General features: G+C 41.2%; 2 protein-coding genes and 1 non-coding gene across 3 annotated transcripts; 2 read left to right on the forward strand and 1 right to left on the reverse strand.

Annotated features, from left to right (window-relative positions):
* The first annotated feature begins 12,701 nt into the window (after positions 1-12,701).
* On the forward strand, positions 12,702-16,131 carry LOC143543037 (protein LONGIFOLIA 2-like). Its single transcript, XM_077035471.1, has 3 exons — positions 12,702-13,470; positions 13,790-15,196; positions 15,287-16,131. The coding sequence occupies exons 1-3, from the start codon at positions 13,338-13,340 to the stop codon at positions 16,036-16,038; spliced, it is 2,292 nt and encodes a 763-aa protein (XP_076891586.1). The 5' UTR covers positions 12,702-13,337; the 3' UTR covers positions 16,039-16,131.
* Positions 16,132-16,194: 63 nt separating this feature from the next.
* On the reverse strand, positions 16,195-17,739 carry LOC143543040 (uncharacterized). The gene is made up of 3 exons (XM_077035473.1): positions 17,014-17,739; positions 16,516-16,929; positions 16,195-16,420 (listed from the first exon to the last, which is right to left on the reverse strand). Exons 1-3 carry the CDS (start codon positions 17,571-17,573, stop codon positions 16,405-16,407), a joined length of 990 nt encoding a protein of 329 aa, XP_076891588.1. The 5' UTR covers positions 17,574-17,739; the 3' UTR covers positions 16,195-16,404.
* A 1,210-nt stretch (positions 17,740-18,949) lies between these two features.
* TRNAT-CGU (transfer RNA threonine (anticodon CGU)) lies at positions 18,950-19,021 on the forward strand. The gene has a single exon. It is a non-coding gene; the product is annotated as a tRNA-Thr (tRNA).
* The last annotated feature ends 765 nt before the right edge of the window (positions 19,022-19,786 follow it).

Raw genomic sequence — 19,786 nt, forward strand, 5'->3', positions numbered from 1 at the left:
ACTCTTTGAAGAAGCGTGTATCGACTTACTTGTATTCGATCTACGTTCCTCGGGTATGAGTGTGCTATATCACCGATGGTTTTCCGAGATACGAGTTCTTCCACCTACAAAACGAACAGCACCGTGAGCTTACCCCTCAGAAAGGGACAGAGGGGTCCTCTTTGGGGTAACCCTCCGGTGTGAGAATAAGATATTGCAGGAGAAGATAAGAATGTGAAAATGAGTAAAGGATTCAGAATATATTTCTTGCTTGACCCCAACTGTGGAGGTGGTGTGGTATTTATAGTATTAGGGTTTCCAATGATTGGGCTCAGACCCAATTAGGGCCTTTTTGGCCTCCTCCTATTGCTTCGCGCCACGTGTACTTAGGACACCTGGTGCTTTTTCATTGATTATTCTCTGACCAAGGTATTTTACCTGACCCATGTGCCATCACGTGGTGGCACATGGGTTTTGCTGAGTTGTCTACCCTTCATTGGCAGCTGTCAACATCAGCACATTCTTTATTCCTTAAAAGATACCTTCTGGAAGGTTGTCTGATGAGTACAATCATGGTTGTCCTTATCCTGATTTGGATTAGACTATTGTCTCATTTGTTGTGTTGTCCTTTATGCCTATCCGGGGATGCGCAAGGTCTTCTCTTTATTCTCACGCGCAGATGTTTCATGCGCAGATGTGATATGCGTGAGCATGTGATATGCGTAAGCATATGTAATATGCGTGAGCATATGTGATATGCGCCACGCGCAGATGTGATGCGTGAGCATATGTGATATGCGTGAGCATATGTGATATGCGCCACGCGCATAGGTTTTGGCAATTGGCTCTACAGACTTGAATGTGTTGAGAGAGTGCTGCGTCAGGTCTCGCGGAACCCCAGTCATATCAGAATGTTGCCACGCGAAGACTGACGTATACGTTGTGAGCAATCTTTTCATTCTCACCCTTGTGTCATCTGATATCGTAGCTCCGATTGTGATTGTTTGTTCTGGGAATTTTGGGTTGAGAATCCATTCTTCTGGAGCGTTGTTTGTCACTGGAAGCTTCATTCTCCTTTCTCGAGGTATATTTGTTACTGCGCATAAATGATCTCGATACACAAATGTTACTCCTGTTGGTGTTGGGAACCCCAACGCGCCATGCGCTGGTGACGGTATGGCGTTGAATTGGGCAATCTTTCCTCTACCCAAGATCATACTATGGCATGAAGTGGTGGGCAAGACCAGAAAGTTGACAATTTCAGCTCGCTTGTGCTTCTCATCCCCCATAGTTAGTTCGAATTGTATCTGACCTAGGGGGTGAATAATTTCGTTTGAGACACCTGAGATTGGTGCACTCACAACTTCGAGCCTTGCTTGGTCCTCTGGATCCAACTTCCTGAAACATTGCTCATACATGATGTCTGACTCACTACCGGTGTCCACCAGGACTCTTGACACCTCATAATGAGCGATGTGTGCAGTGATGACTAGAGGACTGCTGATAGACGGGCCTCCTCTGATTCTTGGAAAGATTACTTGTTGCTCGCGCCAATCCCCTTGGATTTGCGCGCTTCTCTTCCTCGATCTTTGCCCTTGCCTTCCTCCTTTAGCTACACAGATTCTTTTGAATTTTTTACTGGCTGAGGCTCCGTCCGGTTGTTCGTTCTCTGGTATTGGGTTTTTTACTAGGTGAGCCAACTTGCCTAATTTCACATCTTTTTCGATCGCATCCTTCAAATGGTGGCATGCATCGGTATTGTGCCCTGTGGATTTGTGAAACTCACAATATTTGCCACTGTTTGGTGGTCCCTTATGGAGTAATGGCCTGGGGCTTTTAAACTGGACATTCTCTGTGCTTAACACTTGCGAATGCGTTTTGGTGAGGGGAGTCCATATTCTTGGTAGAGGTCTATTAGGCTCTCTGCCGCCTTCCTTCTTGTCACCCTCTCCGCGATTAAGAATGTCTGTTTGGGGCTGGGGTGAACTTTGTTGCGCTTGCTTTTCTGCGGGAGAATAATTGGTTTGTTGCAACCTGGACCATACGGAGTTTTGTTTGCCCCTCCTTTCATTGTTGCGTGGTGCTTCTGTTTGATGCCCTCTATCTCTTGCTCTGTCTTGGGCAATTTGTTTTTCATTTCGCGCGAAGACTCGCGATGCTTCCATAAGCTTAGCCCAAGTGGTTGGCATGCCTTCTCTGCTCACGAGAGCTCTGCGGAGTTGATCACTGCGCGCACCTTGTATAAAGGCAACGCGCAAGAGTTGTTCAGTGATGCCTCCAATTGCAAGAGATTCCTGATTGAAACGAGTTATGTAGTCCTCAATGGTTTCATCATTCCTGCGCACGCAGTGCATGATGTCATCGGGGTCGCGCGTGTGTGTAAATCATACATACATTCGTGTACAACATCACTTGTACTTCCCATACTTATGTAAATCATTGTACTAGATTGCTAAACACATGATGAATGCAATGCATCTTGTGACATAAGAATTTGGCTCTAAAGTAAATATATTGAGGCAAAAGTACAACTTAGCATCTTGGGTACTATCCTTACTTGATATATGTTTCCAAAACAAACCATAGTCCACTAGTAAATGTTTCTTGATTTATTTCATGGCTCCCACATTCAAGATTACTACTATCACATAAAGTACAACCATGGTATAGTGTTGTGTTTCAAGAACATTAGAGTAAATAAACCAGTTTGCTAAATGTACTTATGTAAGCTAAACGTACCCCTCCCATTGAGTAAAAGCATAAAGATAAAATGATTGATTTAAGGGGATTTCATGGAAAACGTCTATGGTGTAGAGATTACACGATAAACAAGACAATGCAGAAGACAACACATGGCTCAAAAGGCAGCTCTGTAGACGTTTCCATTGTTAGTTGGACACACGGCTAGACGTTTAGACGTTTTTGGATGTAACGTCTACCTAGCTGTCTTGTGAGATGTTTTTCCCTCATAAGACGTTACATTTGAAAAACATCACATTTCAACATATTATTGGTCCAACTGTGGGTGGGTCCCACTAACAAGGGAAACCTCTGTGGTCTTTGTGACATCTGACCCGATCCGACCCGACCCGACCCAGGTACCCGTTTCTCTTATCCGATCTCTTTCTTTTGTGATTTAATATTTATTTATACTTATATTTTATTTTTAATAATAATAATACATATTTCCTTCCCGCCTCTCTCTCTCTTTCTTTCCGCCGTCCCCTCCCTCTTCCTTCTCTCTTTCCGCATTCTTTTCCCTCTTGTCGCCGTCCCGCCCTTACGCCTTGTTTCCCTCTTTCAACTCTTTGCTTGTCCTTTGGTTCTTCCCGCCTAAGGATGTCTGCAGCTCCACGCGCCAGACTCCTTACATGGAAGCCTGCGTGAAGACATCTTGTTCCTGCGATGCGTGAAGAGAACTCTTCTCGCAGCGCGCTAAGAATGCATGTTCTTCCCGCAATGCGCTAAGAATGTATGTTCTTCCCGCGAGGCGCTTAGAATTCCAGGTTCTTCACGCAGCGCGCTAAGGATTTGTGATTCTTCCCGCAGCACGCTAAGGTTTGTTGTGCCAGCCTTCGCGCTCGCGCACTCAGCCTTCTCGCGCTTGACCCTTTAGTCTAGTCTTCTGTTTATTCTAGCCGTTTGCTTTTGTAATGTCTTTTCTTCTGAGCTGTTGACCTAACCTATCTAATGTCTGAATAGTTACTTTCGGCGCAGCATGCGTACCAACCCCATTGGTTGGTAGAAAAAGTGACTGACATTATCTTTTGAGATCTGCTTTTGCCATGCTTGACCAGTACCTTTATCTGAACCGCCCATGCCTTTTTTACTGTTCCCTGACAGCTTTATCTTGCCCCCTGCAGCTGCCATATCTTTTGATATCTTTTGTTATCTTTTGTTTTGTCTTGTTCTGTTTGTCTTGGAATCTTTTCCCCTTTTTCTGGATTTATGTCTCCTAGGGTTTCTCTATAAATAATAGTATTATTTTTTCCTAACACTACACACACAAAACACTTACTCTCTCCTGACCTCCTCCTTGCTCTCTCTGCCGCCTCCCTCTCTGCCTCCGTTTTCTCCTCTCCTCTGCCCTGTTTTCCGGTAATATATTATATATAATAACTTATTAATTATGCTAACTTGTAATCAAGACTTAAAACCGATCGTTAAAACAATAATCTTATTTATAGGTTAACTTGTGCTTGTTTAAAGTTGGTTCTTGCTTTATCTTACACCGCATCGTTTATCAAGTGAGTAATCTCGTACCTAATCCCTTTTTGCTTTTAATGTTTTGGGATGTTCATGTGTTCATACAAACTTAGAGTCTTAAACTTGTTTATGAACTTTAGTCGCGCAGTATCCCATGTGTTGAGGACGTAGACTTGGCTGTTTATTTGTATGTGTGGATCATTAACCGTCTTGTCGGTCTATTCCGCAGTTTTCATGGTACCATTAGATGAACACGGGAGAACTATCGTTTATGATTTTCTCTTTTGTTACACTTGCACAGTTAGTCTTGTTTGTGAGCTCAATTGTGAGCACTGGCAGTCTTGTCTCTTAGAGTTGGTCCCGATCAGATTACACCCTTGTTGAAAACCAGACATACACATGTTGCGCGCAGATTTATTGTTATCTATGTATTGTATTAAACTTGATTTCTCACCAACACGCAAGTGTTTGACGTTTATTTTAACACATGTTCAGGTTTGCAGTAGCTGTTTTGGAGCTTGTGGACACATAGGAAGTTTTCTTTATTTTGGACCTAGATTAAAATGTATCAAGACAAGTTTTTGCTGTTCGAATATTATGATTTATAATATATTGATTTATGATGATTTATGTTATCTTGTGTTTACTCTGCGCGTGCGCGAATGAATGTATTTATTAAATATTGACACCCAATAGTGTCACGAGTAATGAAACAATATGTGGCGCCCCGATGTATAATCCGCCTTTGGTCGGGGTGTTACAGATTGGTATCAGAGCTCGTTGACTTTAGGATATGTGGTTAGACGTAACGGCCTAGAATACCTAAGAGTCCCTTCTCGCGCATGAGAGAAATCTCATGTTTGCACGCTTATTGTTAATTACTCGTTATTTATGAATATGCTCGCACTTACGCAGTATATGATTTTATGTTTTATTTCGCGATATTTCGATTTTTGCTGAATTTCGATTTTTATTGATTTTTCTTGCCTATTCGTTTGTTGGAATTTGAAGATCCGAAAAGTCATGGTGATACATGAATAGTTGATTTTCAATTTCCATTTACGATTATGTTCTGAGGTTGGAGACTTGAAAAGTCATGGTGATACATGAATTGTCAACCTCCAATACTCATTTTCTTGTATGTTTTATATTGAGGATTGAAAAGTCATGGTGATACATGAATCGTCAATCTCCAATACTCGTTTGCTCGTACATTTTAAATTGGGAATTCGGAAAGTCATGGTGATACATGAATTGTCGATTCTTGATTCGAATTTGTTACCTTTATTAAGTCTGCATTTAGGATCATTTATTTTACTTTAACTCTTGACTGTAACTGACTCCGTGAAACCAAGCTTTATAAGATTATACTTTGCGCTAAGACATTAACCAAAATTAAAACTTTTATAGAATGCCTCCGCTATCTCGCCGATTTCAGAGAAGAGAAGCCTCGCGCATGCGTAGACAGCAACGTTCCCAGGAAATGGCCGCCGCGATAGCCCAAGCCTTGAGCCAAAACAACACCTCGAGTTATAACATTAAGTCCTTTAACGCGGGTAACCCTCCAAAGTTCACAGGTCTGGAAGGAGCCACCGTGATGCTCCAGTGGCTTGAGAAAATAGAAAACACTTTCCTTCACACCCAATGCCCCTCAGACAGACGAACCCTATATGCTTCCAGTGTCCTGGAATCCAGAGCGCTTACGTGGTGGAATGGAGTAGCTCATGCGCGTGGCGCAGAAGCTGCTTCCAGCATGCTCTGGGAGGAATTTAAGGAAATTCTTACGCGAGAATTCTGCCCTCCCAACGAAGTTAAGCGCCTGGAGGAGGAATTTTGGAATCTTAAGCAATACAGCGGTGAAGCGCGCGAGTACGCGACGCGCTTCCATGAACTAAGCCTGCTTGTCCCTCACCTTGTTACCCCTTCCCGCCGAGCCATAGAGAAATTCCTTGGGGGTCTCCCCATGGAAATTCAAGATTCTGTGTGGGCCAGAAACCCAGTTACCCTCTCTGACGCCATCGAATTGGCCGCTGTGCTCAGCGACAACCATGTCAGAGCAGGAACCCTGTTCCTGCGGGGAACAGAAAAGACCAAACTCACCAAGACTGTCCCTGAACCAACAGAAACCAAACCTGAACCCTCAAACCGTAACAACCTCAAGCGCAGGCGCAAGGCCTATGCGCTTACCAACCCGCCCATTGTCCAGCAACCCGCATACCAACCCCCAGTTTACGCGCCTAACCCTCTGTCAGCTTACCCAACTCCCCCTGTAGTTCACAACTATGCCCTAACCAATCCAGCACTCCCTGCCCCGCCAACTAAGAAACCTTACACAGGAAACCATCCCTTTTGCCCAACCTGTAGATTTCACCACCCAACCCAAACCCCGTGTCGACTTTGTAACCGATGTGGCCGTACTGGTCACACTGCTGAGAACTGTAGAGTCCTTCCCGCCAATCCAATTGCGCCAACACCACCAGTCTACCCGCAGAACCCACAATCAATCTACCAAAACCCACGACCCAGATCGTGCTTTAACTGCGGTGATCCCAGTCATTTCCGGAACGCGTGCCCGAGACTACAAGTGCAAATCACACAAGCGAATCCGGTGAACCAGATTTCAAACCAAGTGACGCGTGGACGAGCTTTTAACATAACCGCGCACCAAGCGCAAGCGAATAATGACGTAGTTAATGGTACATTTTTGCTTAACGGATTTTATGCCTCTATACTTTTTGATACTGGCGCCGATCGAAGTTTTATCTCTCGCGCCTTCGAGCAGAAGCTTGCGCGACCGCGCAACGATTTAAAAGAAGATTTTTCAGTTGAATTGGCTAACGGTGAAACTGTTTTAATTAACTCGGTGATTAAAGATTGCACGCTTAACCTTAACGAAAACGATTTTCTGATTGACCTCATCCCCATGCCTCTTGGAAGCTTTGATGTTATTATTGGTATGGACTGGCTCTCAAAGAATCGCGCCGAAGTTATTTGCGCCAAGAAGTTGATTCGCATTCCTCGAGAAAATGGTGATCTTCACATTTACGGCGAAAAACCCTCCCGCGGTCTTAAACTTATGTCTTGCGCCGAAGCCCAAAGACTCATGCGGAAGAAGTGTATTGCATTTCTAGCCCATGTGGTTAAACCTGTCGAAGAGAAGAAGCTTCGCGATATCCCTGTTGTGCGTGATTTCCCTGAAGTTTTTCCTGATGATCTTCCTGGTATCCCTCCCGCTCGTGAAGTTGAGTTCCGTATTGATCTTGTCCCTGGTGCTTCCCCGTTGCTAAATCTCCTTACCGTCTTGCACCCGCTGAGATGCAAGAATTGGCAAGCCAACTTCAAGAGTTGACTGCTAAAGGATTCATTCGCCCTAGCTCTTCGCCCTGGGGTGCTCCGGTGTTCGTTAAAAAGAAAGATGGATCGTTTCGCATGTGTATTGATTACCGCGAGTTGAACAAACTCACCATTAAAAACCGGTATCCCTTACCGCGTATTGACGACCTCTTTGATCAACTCCAAGGTGCCTCTTGTTTCTCGAAGATTGATCTCCGCTCTGGCTATCACCAGTTGCGCATCCGCGATGAAGATGTTCCGAAGACTGCTTTTCGAACTCGTTATGGCCATTTTGAATTCTTGGTCATGTCCTTCGGTTTAACCAACGCACCCGCCGTTTTCATGGATCTAATGAATCGGGTGTGTAGGCCTTTCTTGGATAAATTCGTGATTGTGTTTATCGATGATGTTCTGGTGTATTCTAAGACCAAGGCCGAGCATGAGCAACATCTCCGATTGGTATTGCAAAAGCTCCGAACCGAGCAGCTCTATGCTAAGCTTTCCAAGTGTGAATTCTGGTCTGATGAAGTACAGTTTCTTGGTCACGTTGTAAACAAGATGGGTATTCATGTCGACCCATCCAAGATTGAAGCAATCAAGAACTGGATTACGCCATCCTCTCCTTCTGAGATCCGTTCCTTTCTGGGCTTAGCTGGTTACTACCGGCGATTCATTTCGAACTTCTCGAAGATCGCTTTGCCTTTAACAGCTCTAACGCACAAAGGTAAACCGTATATTTGGGGCTCGAAGCAAGAAGAAGCCTTTCTAACGCTCAAGCGTTTGTTGTGTGAAGCTCCTGTTCTTGCGCTACCTGAGGGTAATGATGATTTTGTCGTGTATTGCGATGCATCCAACCAAGGTCTCGGTTGTGTTCTTATGCAACGAGGCAAGGTTATCGCTTACGCATCAAGGCAACTCAAGGTTCATGAAAAGAATTATACAACTCACGACCTCGAACTAGGTGCAGTTGTTTTTGCCTTGAAGATCTGGAGACACTACCTTTATGGTACTAAGTGTATCCTCTACACTGACCATAAAAGCCTTCAGCATATCTTTGATCAAAAGGAACTTAACATGAGGCAACGCCGATGGAACGAACTCATCAGCGATTACGATTGTGAGATCCGGTATCATCCTGGTAAGGCTAATGTGGTAGCCGATGCGCTCAGCCGAAAACCCTGTCAGCTTAACTGTATCTTGCCGCGCACCCAGCTTCACTTCGCGCCGATTCAAAGCAACCTTGAATCGCGTATTCGTGACGCGCAGCGCGCATCCATCAGTAATGGTAACCTTCGCGCCGAGTTAGCGTGTGGCGCGGAAGCGCACTTTGTCCCTAATCTGAGTGGAATTCTCTGTTATCTTAATCGCATCTGGATTCCCTTTGATGAGAATCTTCGCGCAGATATCCTGAGTGAAGCGCACAAATCTCGGTATTCTATTCATCCTGGCGCTGATAAGATGTACAAGGATTTGCGCATTACTTATTGGTGGCCCGGTATGAAAAAGGATATTGCTGTGTTCGTAGCTAGATGTCTGACTTGTTCTAAAGTGAAAGCTGAACACCAACGCCCATCTGGTTTGCTCGAACAACCAGAAATTCCTACGTGGAAATGGGAATGTGTAGCGATGGACTTTATTACCAAGTTACCTTTGACAGCAAGCAAACATGATAGCATTTGGGTAATAGTGGATCGTTTGACTAAGTCTGCTCATTTTCTGCCCATTCGTGAAAACTACCGTGTTGAGCAACTCGCGCAGCTTTATGTCAAGGAAATTGTCTGCCGCCATGGTACTCCTTTGAGCATCATATCCGATCGCGATGGCCGTTTTATATCTCGCTTTTGGAAATCTCTCCAATCTGCGCTAGGAACTCGCTTGGACATGAGTACGGCATATCATCCTCAGACTGACGGTCAGTCTGAGCGAACTATTCAAACTCTTGAGGATATGCTCCGATCTTGTGTTCTTGATTTTGGAGGTAATTGGGATTCACACCTGCCTTTGATCGAGTTCTCTTATAATAACAGCTATCATTCCAGTATTGGTATGGCCCCATTTGAAGCACTTTACGGTCGTAAGTGCCGCTCCCCGATTTGTTGGAGCGAAGTGGGAGAAGCTCAAATCACAGGACCCGAACTTGTTCAAGAGACAACTGATAAAATCGCCAAGATCCGTGATCATCTGCTGACTGCCAGGAGCCGACAGAAGAGTTACGCAGATCGTAGGCGAAAGCCTCTCGAATTTCAAGTTGGTGATCTTGTTCTCCTCAAAGTGTCGCCTTGGAAAGGTGTTGTCCGCTTTGGGAAGAAAGGTAAGCTTGCTCCTCGTTATGTTGGTCCATTCAAGATTCTCGCGCGTGTGGGAAAAGTTGCCTACAGACTTGACCTGCCGCCCGCGCTCAGTAATGTGCATCCAACGTTCCATGTATCCAATCTCAAGAAGTGTTTAGCTGACGAGAACCTTCACATTCCACTTGATGAAGTTCAAGTTGATGAAGCTATGCATTTCGTTGAGAAGCCTGTTGAGATTATGGATCGCGAGGTAAAGCAAACCAAGCGCAGTCGTATCCCTATCGTGAAAGTTCGTTGGGAGTCCAAGCGCGGAGCCGAGTTTACATGGGAAAGGGAAGATCAAATGAAGATCAAGTACCCGCACCTGTTCTCTGCGCAACCTACTTCGAGATAAATTTCGGGACGAAATTTCTTAAAGTAGGGGAGACTGTGACATCTGACCCGATCCGACCCGACCCAGGTACCCGTTTCTCTTATCCGATCTCTTTCTTTTGTGATTTAATATTTATTTATACTTATATTTTATTTTTAATAATAATAATACATATTTCCTTCCCGCCTCTCTCTCTCTTTCTTTCCGCCGTCCCCTCCCTCTTCCTTCTCTCTTTCCGCCTTCTTTTCCCTCTTGTCGCCGTCCCGCCCTTACGCCTTGTTTCCCTCTTTCAACTCTTTGCTTGTCCTTTGGTTCTTCCCGCCTAAGGATGTCTGCAGCTCCACGCGCCAGACTCCTTACATGGAAGCCTGCGTGAAGACATCTTGTTCCTGCGATGCGTGAAGAGAACTCTTCTCGCAGCGCGCTAAGAATGCATGTTCTTCCCGCAATGCGCTAAGAATGTATGTTCTTCCCGCGAGGCGCTTAGAATTCCAGGTTCTTCACGCAGCGCGCTAAGGATTTGTGATTCTTCCCGCAGCACGCTAAGGTTTGTTGTGCCAGCCTTCGCGCTCGCGCACTCAGCCTTCTCGCGCTTGACCCTTTAGTCTAGTCTTCTGTTTATTCTAGCCGTTTGCTTTTGTAATGTCTTTTCTTCTGAGCTGTTGACCTAACCTATCTAATGTCTGAATAGTTACTTTCGGCGCAGCATGCGTACCAACCCCATTGGTTGGTAGAAAAAGTGACTGACATTATCTTTTGAGATCTGCTTTTGCCATGCTTGACCAGTACCTTTATCTGAACCGCCCATGCCTTTTTTACTGTTCCCTGACAGCTTTATCTTGCCCCCTGCAGCTGCCATATCTTTTGATATCTTTTGTTATCTTTTGTTTTGTCTTGTTCTGTTTGTCTTGGAATCTTTTCCCCTTTTTCTGGATTTATGTCTCCTAGGGTTTCTCTATAAATAATAGTATTATTTTTTCCTAACACTACACACACAAAACACTTACTCTCTCCTGACCTCCTCCTTGCTCTCTCTGCCGCCTCCCTCTCTGCCTCCGTTTTCTCCTCTCCTCTGCCCTGTTTTCCGGTAATATATTATATATAATAACTTATTAATTATGCTAACTTGTAATCAAGACTTAAAACCGATCGTTAAAACAATAATCTTATTTATAGGTTAACTTGTGCTTGTTTAAAGTTGGTTCTTGCTTTATCTTACACCGCATCGTTTATCAAGTGAGTAATCTCGTACCTAATCCCTTTTTGCTTTTAATGTTTTGGGATGTTCATGTGTTCATACAAACTTAGAGTCTTAAACTTGTTTATGAACTTTAGTCGCGCAGTATCCCATGTGTTGAGGACGTAGACTTGGCTGTTTATTTGTATGTGTGGATCATTAACCGTCTTGTCGGTCTATTCCGCAGTTTTCATGGTACCATTAGATGAACACGGGAGAACTATCGTTTATGATTTTCTCTTTTGTTACACTTGCACAGTTAGTCTTGTTTGTGAGCTCAATTGTGAGCACTGGCAGTCTTGTCTCTTAGAGTTGGTCCCGATCAGATTACACCCTTGTTGAAAACCAGACATACACATGTTGCGCGCAGATTTATTGTTATCTATGTATTGTATTAAACTTGATTTCTCACCAACACGCAAGTGTTTGACGTTTATTTTAACACATGTTCAGGTTTGCAGTAGCTGTTTTGGAGCTTGTGGACACATAGGAAGTTTTCTTTATTTTGGACCTAGATTAAAATGTATCAAGACAAGTTTTTGCTGTTCGAATATTATGATTTATAATATATTGATTTATGATGATTTATGTTATCTTGTGTTTACTCTGCGCGTGCGCGAATGAATGTATTTATTAAATATTGACACCCAATAGTGTCACGAGTAATGAAACAATATGTGGCGCCCCGATGTATAATCCGCCTTTGGTCGGGGTGTTACAGTCTTCTTTTTCATAAAATCTCTACTTTCCTACGTTTATTTCGACTTTTTTTATCCCCGTATTTTTATTGTTTAATTTCGTGATTTTCCCTTTATTTTGAGGGTACGTTTAGTAAATATAATGCGTCTAGCTAGATGTCTTGTGAGGGGAAAACGTCTACCTAGACGTTGATGTTTTCCCTCATAAAACGTTACATTTGAAAAACTCCACATATCAGCATATTATTGGTCCAACTGCGGGTGGGTCCCATTAACAAGGGAAACTTCTACAGAGTTGTCTTTTCAGGCACGTGTGCCTTCTACATAGTCTTGTTTTTCATGAAAACTCTATAGTCGAACGTTTCCTATGTTTATTTTGACTTGTTTCCCCATATTTTCATCGGTTAAGTTTCTGATTTTCCCTTGATGTAATAGAGGGTACGGTTAGCAAATATAATATAGAGTGAGGTACGTTTAGCACAACCCAGAAACAAAAGGATGCGATACGTTTAACGACACAATAACATAAAAAAAAGGAACTGAAACTAGAGTTACATTACATGTAATAAATACATGATTAAATGAGCAAACATTTAACTTCAAAAGATGAATGCAACCCTTCACAACTTTACTGCATAAAGCACAAGTCTTTGTTGCAGGATAACTTGATGAAGACTCACAAATCGGTGAAGCCATGTTAAATTACCAACTCACCCCGCCAAAGTAACACACAGAGAACAAACAATATGATGAATCCAAGAGGGCAATTTGGTCATTTTGGCAAAAAGATAAGTTTACAAACAGGCTTTAGAACATGAAGTTTCCATACATTTTACTAAACACCTGACAAACACCACATGAAAATAAAGCCAGCCTGCAGTCCCACCCTCATTATTTTGTCCACATGCAAAAGTGGAAGACTAGTGCATATATTGATATATATCTCACACATATTAATATCATATGTGTTATAAATAAATATATATTTTCCCTCTCATTCTCAAAATTTGACACACAATTCAATTCCCACAAAAAATATTCAACATTGTCTCCTTATATTCCATCATATCCTCTTCTGCAACCCTTAACAGTTTTGTCTTCAAGAATCAAAAAAGCTACAATCTTGGAGTGTTTTAATGCACACCAAATATTATAAAACATCTTATGATTGTATATGAGTATAACCCTGTAATCTTTTTATAAGTCTTGATTGATTAAACATGTCAGATAAGGAGGTTGTGCATAAGTTTAGAGGTGACAAACAGAAGCAATCAGGTTGCTTGAATGGTATTTTCCAGATCTTTGACCACCGGTATCGCCGAAATGATCATAACCACAAGAGGCTACCTCCAGGTATGAATGTTTTGGTTTAGTTTGGTCTTGTTTTGCTCATAAATGTTCAAATAAACAGCTTATTGCTAAACACGAGAAAACGTGTTTAGAGAAAACGTATTTTCGGCCCCTGAGACCCAAAGCTTTGTTTTTAGTAGGATCAGTTTTGTGTGTTCAACGGTCGTACATAGTACTTATTCAACCCCTTAGACTCAAAGCTTTGTTTTTAGTAGGATCGGTTTTGTGGGCCTGCTTGTTGTCTGTTTACCTGCCACTTTATTGTAATTGTTTGAATCGATGAATTAACGAGTAAACTCTTTTATTGAAACATAATAAGCAGGTAAAGAGAAAAACAAAATTACTCCAAGAAACTCGGCTTCTTCGTATAGCTCGTCTACCGCCACGTCATCATTAGATTGTAGCAAACGAGTTCAGACAGAAGCATCGTATTCTTCTCAAAGTGCGGTGTCTGAATCGTGTTCGTCTCCATTTTTACACAGAAAACAAACAGATTCGTTTAGGCAGTCACCTGATATCAGAGATGTTGTAAAGGATTTAATGACAAGAGAACCGCGGGCGGTATCGGTTAAAACTGTGGCGAAAGATGAACGGGTAGGGCCCATGATGAAGCATGTTGACTCTCCGAGGCCATTCCCGCACCAAACACATGCTCAATATGAGAGGAAACGGTTCTCGTGTGATGAACGGGAATCACGGTACCGGATGAAATCTGATATGAAGATCAAAGAGCTTCCGAGGTTGTCACTGGACAGTAGGCAAGGGTATTTCGGTAATTCTGCTAGTGACCCGATAAGTAATAAGCAGGCATCGTCGAGTGTTGTGGCTAGATTGATGGGTTTGGAAGCTTTAACACCCTCGATTGATAGAAGTAAAACCTTGAAAACAAACAGTTGTTTAAACGAAGAATTGGTCTCGAACGCAAAGTCATCGAGAAAAGAGGAAGAAATAAAGGGAATCAAAGTCAGTCATGTATTGACAAAAGTACCCCTGGAAACGGCTCCATGGAAGCAAGAAGGCGGTGGTCGAGGCCCACGGAATCCACCTTTCAAGAGTAAAGAAGGTCTGCCAAGAGCCGAACGCGTTTCTCGGGCAATCTATGATGAGATAGAAAAACGGTTGACCGAACACGAGTTTGAAACAGCTGGAGAGGATCTCAGAGCTCTTAAGAAGATAATAGAAGCGATACAAAAGCCAAAAAAGAGGTTAGAGAACAAAGAACATGCATTGAATCAGAGAGTTGACCAATCAGTCAAACATGCAGAAGCTAGACAAGATACGGTTGCTAGGAAGCGATTGAAAGATCCACTCGTAAGAGATAGGCGGGTAAATGGTAACTTTCCGAAGTCTTCTGGAACCATGAGCCCAAAAATGCAGAGATCAAAGAATAGTATAAGTGGGCCAACATACGATTCGAGCGGGCCCAAGAAGCAGCCCGGTAAGCAACGATCTATATTGGGCTCAACGAGCAGACATTCAAAGACAAAATCCATGGATCCACTGCAAGACAGTAGCGAGACAAAATCAAATGATTTAGAAGTAACGGGTACTGGGTGGGCCCAAGAGGTCAATAGCCCGTTTCAACCGAAAGAATGTTTGACTGAACAGAAGTCAACAGTTGACCATGCCAAGCATACTATTGAACAGCCCAGCCCTGTTTCTGTTCTTGATGCAGTCTACACGGAAGAGACACCGTCTCCTATAAAGAAGAAAGTTACTGCTCTTAATGGTACATAATATCGTAAATTCGTAATCTACTAAACTGCATTCGTCATTTCTGATATCATTTATTAACTTTTTCTTCGCGTTACTGTTTCAGATGAGGAAAACTTACGGTTTAAAGAGGAACAAGATCAGTATTCTGAGTTCAGTAAGATGAAACTAGAGAAAATAAAGAGCCTAGTTCATCAAATTAAACTATTGAATACAAACACTGATGATGCTGTTAATCACACAGTAACATCTCCATGTGAGGGTGAAACTGGAGATCAAAGATATGTAGAAGAGATAATATTAGCTTCAGGATGCTTAAGAGATCTGGACTGTACCACCATAATAGCTCAGCTACATCCAACCATCGGTTTCATCAACCCTGAGTTGTTCAACGCTTTGGAGAAAACCAAAGCATGCACCGAGATTACAGATGATGGAAACAACAAAAAGTTTATGCGATCAAGACTAAGAAGAAAGTTGGTATTTGATACTGTGAATGATGTTCTCGGTCATAAATTTGTCATGTACGATCCTTTAGGGCCACATAAAGGGAGGATTTTGAATGCAGACAAGTTACTGAAAGAATTATGGTCAGAAATTGACGGTCTACAATATAAATCAGAAACAAGTGTATCGAATGAAGATGATGAAGTGAGTCAAGTGACACATATCATAAATGCAGATGTGAATAAAAGGTCACAAGAATGGGATGAGTATTGTTCTCATGTTCCATATCTAGTGTTGGATATAGAACGGTTAATTTTTAAAGATTTGATATGTGAAGTTGTGAATGGTCAAATAACCAGTCTGCAGGATTGGCCAAGGAGGCCACATTGCAGGCGATTGTTTCCCGTGTAGAACCCGAATCTTGCTCGGCTTCTGTTTTCTAGCTTAAGTTTTAGTGAAAGCATGTATCTGCAAATCAAAAGTGTGTTTGAAGTTTGAACACATATATATATATATATATTATAATACAAAAGAAACTGCATTATGTATATCTTCTTTGCATCAAACCATTTCCCAAAATACAGATGTTCGAGACATTGAGCGTGCATGCGTATTATTACAATGTTTGACCATTAGTGTATTGTATAAGTATCAACTACCAAGTACCAAACACAAAAAAGAGCTAAAAGGCCATCAAAAGTGAAGAATCTTGACTTTAAAAGAATCATAACCGTCTTAAACTCATTACCGAAACTAAAAACATACCTCTAAAACATGTTAATGGGAGTGATTTCTTGCAATAGACATGCATCCCACAATGACTACATTAACGTTTCTAGTCTTCCTCAATCTTCTCTTTGGTCGTTTTCTCGTCATAATCAGGAATACATTCGACTTATATTTTCGAACGAGTCTTTCTCAATCTTCTCTTTGGTCGTTTTCTCGTCATAATCATCAACCGCAAACCAAGACATGGATTGTGTGTTTCCAATTGTCCTATGTTTATTCCCGGTAGCTGAAGATTTCTTGCGCGTGTTAAACTTTAACCGCACTGCAGGTCTTCCTTCTAAACCAATCTCTTTGCTACCTTCATAAGTATCAAGATCACAGCTTTCAAACTCTTTAACTACTCGACCAAATGTCGACAATGAAGACACGTGTTCGGCCCATAAGCTATGATTCCGGGCCACGTCTTCTTCCACAAATCTAGCAGGAAGAGAAACCAAAGAAACCTTCTTGTTACCATATTCGAAAGCCGATACAAGAAAAGGATTATTCACTTGCTCCTTTCCATTATTACGTCTCGGGTCGATAACAAACGGTAGTTTAAGTTTAAACCCGTAGCAAGCCAAACGTTGTTCTGCTCTCGACAATGACAAGTCAAACTTCGGATCTTGGTCAACTTTAGCCTCTTTTGTTTCAGTTTGTTCTATACTACCTGAAGATAAACTAGTATACGTTTCGGGATAAGGGAAACAAGGCAACCAAGGTGGATTATTATTATCAACCGGAGGCGACTCTGCAGAATGAAAGAAGCTCGGTTTTGCTTCCCGTTCTTTAACTACTGGAAAAGGAACAGTATACGCGAATCCTACTTCTTCTGACTCACCAATATACCTAGTTATCTCTTTAATAATCCCGGACTCTGACAAACAATGATCTAAATCTGAACCACCTATGAACCCTTGTGAGAGTCCCAAATCTTCCAGCCCGTGAACTATATCAAACACGCTGCTCTCGGTTCTACCAGCTAAACTCGCATAAAAGTTTGATAACCTGCCTATATCCTGAATGTATTTGCAGGCTATATCGGATAGTGCTTCAAGCGCAGACTGCTGAAATCCTTGTAATCCTACGGTTTCACATATTTGGGCCACTGCTATCCTTACAAGTGCCTGCGCAAATTCGGTTCCTCTTGAACTATCTCCACCTCCTCCATTATTCATGTTATTAACTTCATATCACTTCATTTCAACATATATAAAAATGAATAATAATGAAATCTAATTCAATCTATTGAATCAAGTAATCAACTAAGGGGTGTGCATGAAACAGAAAAAACTGATCCGAAACCGAAAAAGTCAAACCGAAACAAAAACGACGGTTTGGTTTTATGTTTCGTGAAAACTGAAGGTTCAGTTTTGTCTGTAACTAAAACCAAAAATAATAATTAAAAAAAATAAGAAAACGAACTGAACTGAACTTATAGAATTTTATTTACTTTCGGTATGTAATTTATAATAGATTGACATATAGTTTAATCCAAATATGTTAGCCCAAATGTGTAATAATCAATTAACTGTTAACTAACAAAAAATATTTAAGATCAAATTCAATTTTTTGACAAACTTTTTTTCAGCCCAAAATTTTCAAGCCCAAATGATAAAACCAAAAAAAAAACTGAAACCGAACCGAAACTAAAAACCGCAAAATCCCGTAACCGACGGTTCTAAAAAAACTCAAAATCCGGCATTTTGGTTTTTGGTTAAGTTTTAGCCCAAAACCGAAAAAACCAAAAACAAACGGTTTTCAAAAACTAAAAACGACATTTCGGCTTTTGGCTTGGTTCCAGCCCAAAACCAAAACCGAAAAAACCGAAACCGTACAGTTTTCAAAAACTCAAAAGGTGACGTTACGGTTTTAGCCCAAAACCAAAACCAAAACCAAAAGGTTTCCAAAAACTCAAGAACTGAAATTTTTTAGCCCAAAACTGAACCGAAACCAACGGTTATCAAAAACTCAAAAATTGACACTTCGGTTTTTGAATTTTTGGTTCTGTTTTAGCCCAAAACCGAACCGACCCATGCACATTCCTAGTAAGAAACTAACAAAAGCCCTAATCTGTAAACAGCAAGGCATTAATAATCACTTGATCATCCAAACACTCAAAATGAATTTAATTGTATATGAAGCTCAATTATGATGAACATAACAGATGTAAATAATAATAATAATTAATAATTAATAAGCATTCGATATAACTAACCTAGGGTTGAACTTACTTACCAGCTGTCCACATACGTTAATGACCCCGGATCCGAATCCAAGACCCGAGTTTGATTTCTTTTTATAAGTGAACTCGATAAAGTATAACCGGAGATCTAATATTTAACTGAAAAAACTTCTATACTAACCAAACTTAAAACGAGCATATTTTACCTTTGAAACTTTGTAATTGAGCTTCCGACATTAGAAACAAATATAAAAAATGCATTGGACAGTTAACCGAACTTAATGGAAACGTGTATATGATCGACCGAGTGTTTTGAGACCTTGTGGATAGTTTTATTGAATAAATAAGAAAAGAATAATAAAGCAAGTTGCTTCCGTAGCATAGTGGTAGTGCGTCCGCTTCGTAAGCGAAAGGTCGCGAGTTCGATCCTCGTTGGGAGCTATTATGCTTTTTAATTCAAGAGCTATTATTTTTGTGCTACTATTATATATTTATATTGAACTAAATGACTCCCACATGCATTTCTTGGAAATGTAGAATAAAAAAAGAGGGAACAAACTCCTGAAACCCAGTCACCAACACTTTTTTATTACTTTAGTTTTTTAGTTTATGTTTATGGCATTTGTATTCTATTTTTTACAAATCACCGCCGATCAAATGTTCTGTTTGATCAATAGAAAACATTATTATAAAGAGAAAGAGGGATAAAGGTCGACACAAATTGACTAGGGATGTGAAAATTATGCATTCTTTGCTAGATATATGCCTCTCCGAGAACATGATCAATAAAATGAATTTTTGAAGACGTAAAATTAAGATTAAAGACTTTTAAGATGAATGTAGAGTTTTTGTTTAAAATTATGTTTTAAGAATTCTTCTTTACCTTATTTTCGGTGCTAAATAATACATTATTTTTATTATTATTAATTATTAAGAGCACTGTTTTATCTATCTATTTATTATTATTATTATTTATTATTATTCTATTTGTTTTTCTCTATTGTTTGCAGGTTTAGTGTTGAACTTCGTATTTCTTTTATTCGGTCTCACACATGTATTTTCGGAGTCGGGGTCTCTCTGCAAACAACTTCTATTTTCTTTGGGATAGATGTATGATTTGCTTACATCTCACCCTTCATTGACCTGATAATAATGCTATTAGTGGGATTTTTACTGGATACGGTTGTGCTATGAGATAGCTTCCTT

The sequence above is a fragment of the Bidens hawaiensis genome, unplaced genomic scaffold, assembly GCF_021521415.1.
Source record: "Bidens hawaiensis isolate Kalapana, Puna unplaced genomic scaffold, B.hawaiensis_p1.1 tig00013016_1, whole genome shotgun sequence".
Classification (NCBI taxonomy): Eukaryota; Viridiplantae; Streptophyta; class Magnoliopsida; order Asterales; family Asteraceae; genus Bidens; species Bidens hawaiensis.

Coding starts and splice junctions, on each gene's coding strand:
- LOC143543037 (XM_077035471.1), top strand. CDS start 13,338: ATGTCAGATAAGGAGGTTGTGCATAAGTTTAGAGGTGACAAACAGAAG. Junction 13,471..13,789: donor CCACAAGAGGCTACCTCCAG/GTATGAATGTTT, acceptor CATAATAAGCAG/GTAAAGAGAAAAACAAAATT. Junction 15,197..15,286: donor GAAAGTTACTGCTCTTAATG/GTACATAATATC, acceptor TTACTGTTTCAG/ATGAGGAAAACTTACGGTTT.
- LOC143543040 (XM_077035473.1), bottom strand. CDS start 17,573: ATGAATAATGGAGGAGGTGGAGATAGTTCAAGAGGAACCGAATTTGCG. Junction 16,930..17,013: donor AAAGTTGACCAAGATCCGAA/GTTTGACTTGTC, acceptor TATCGACCCGAG/ACGTAATAATGGAAAGGAGC.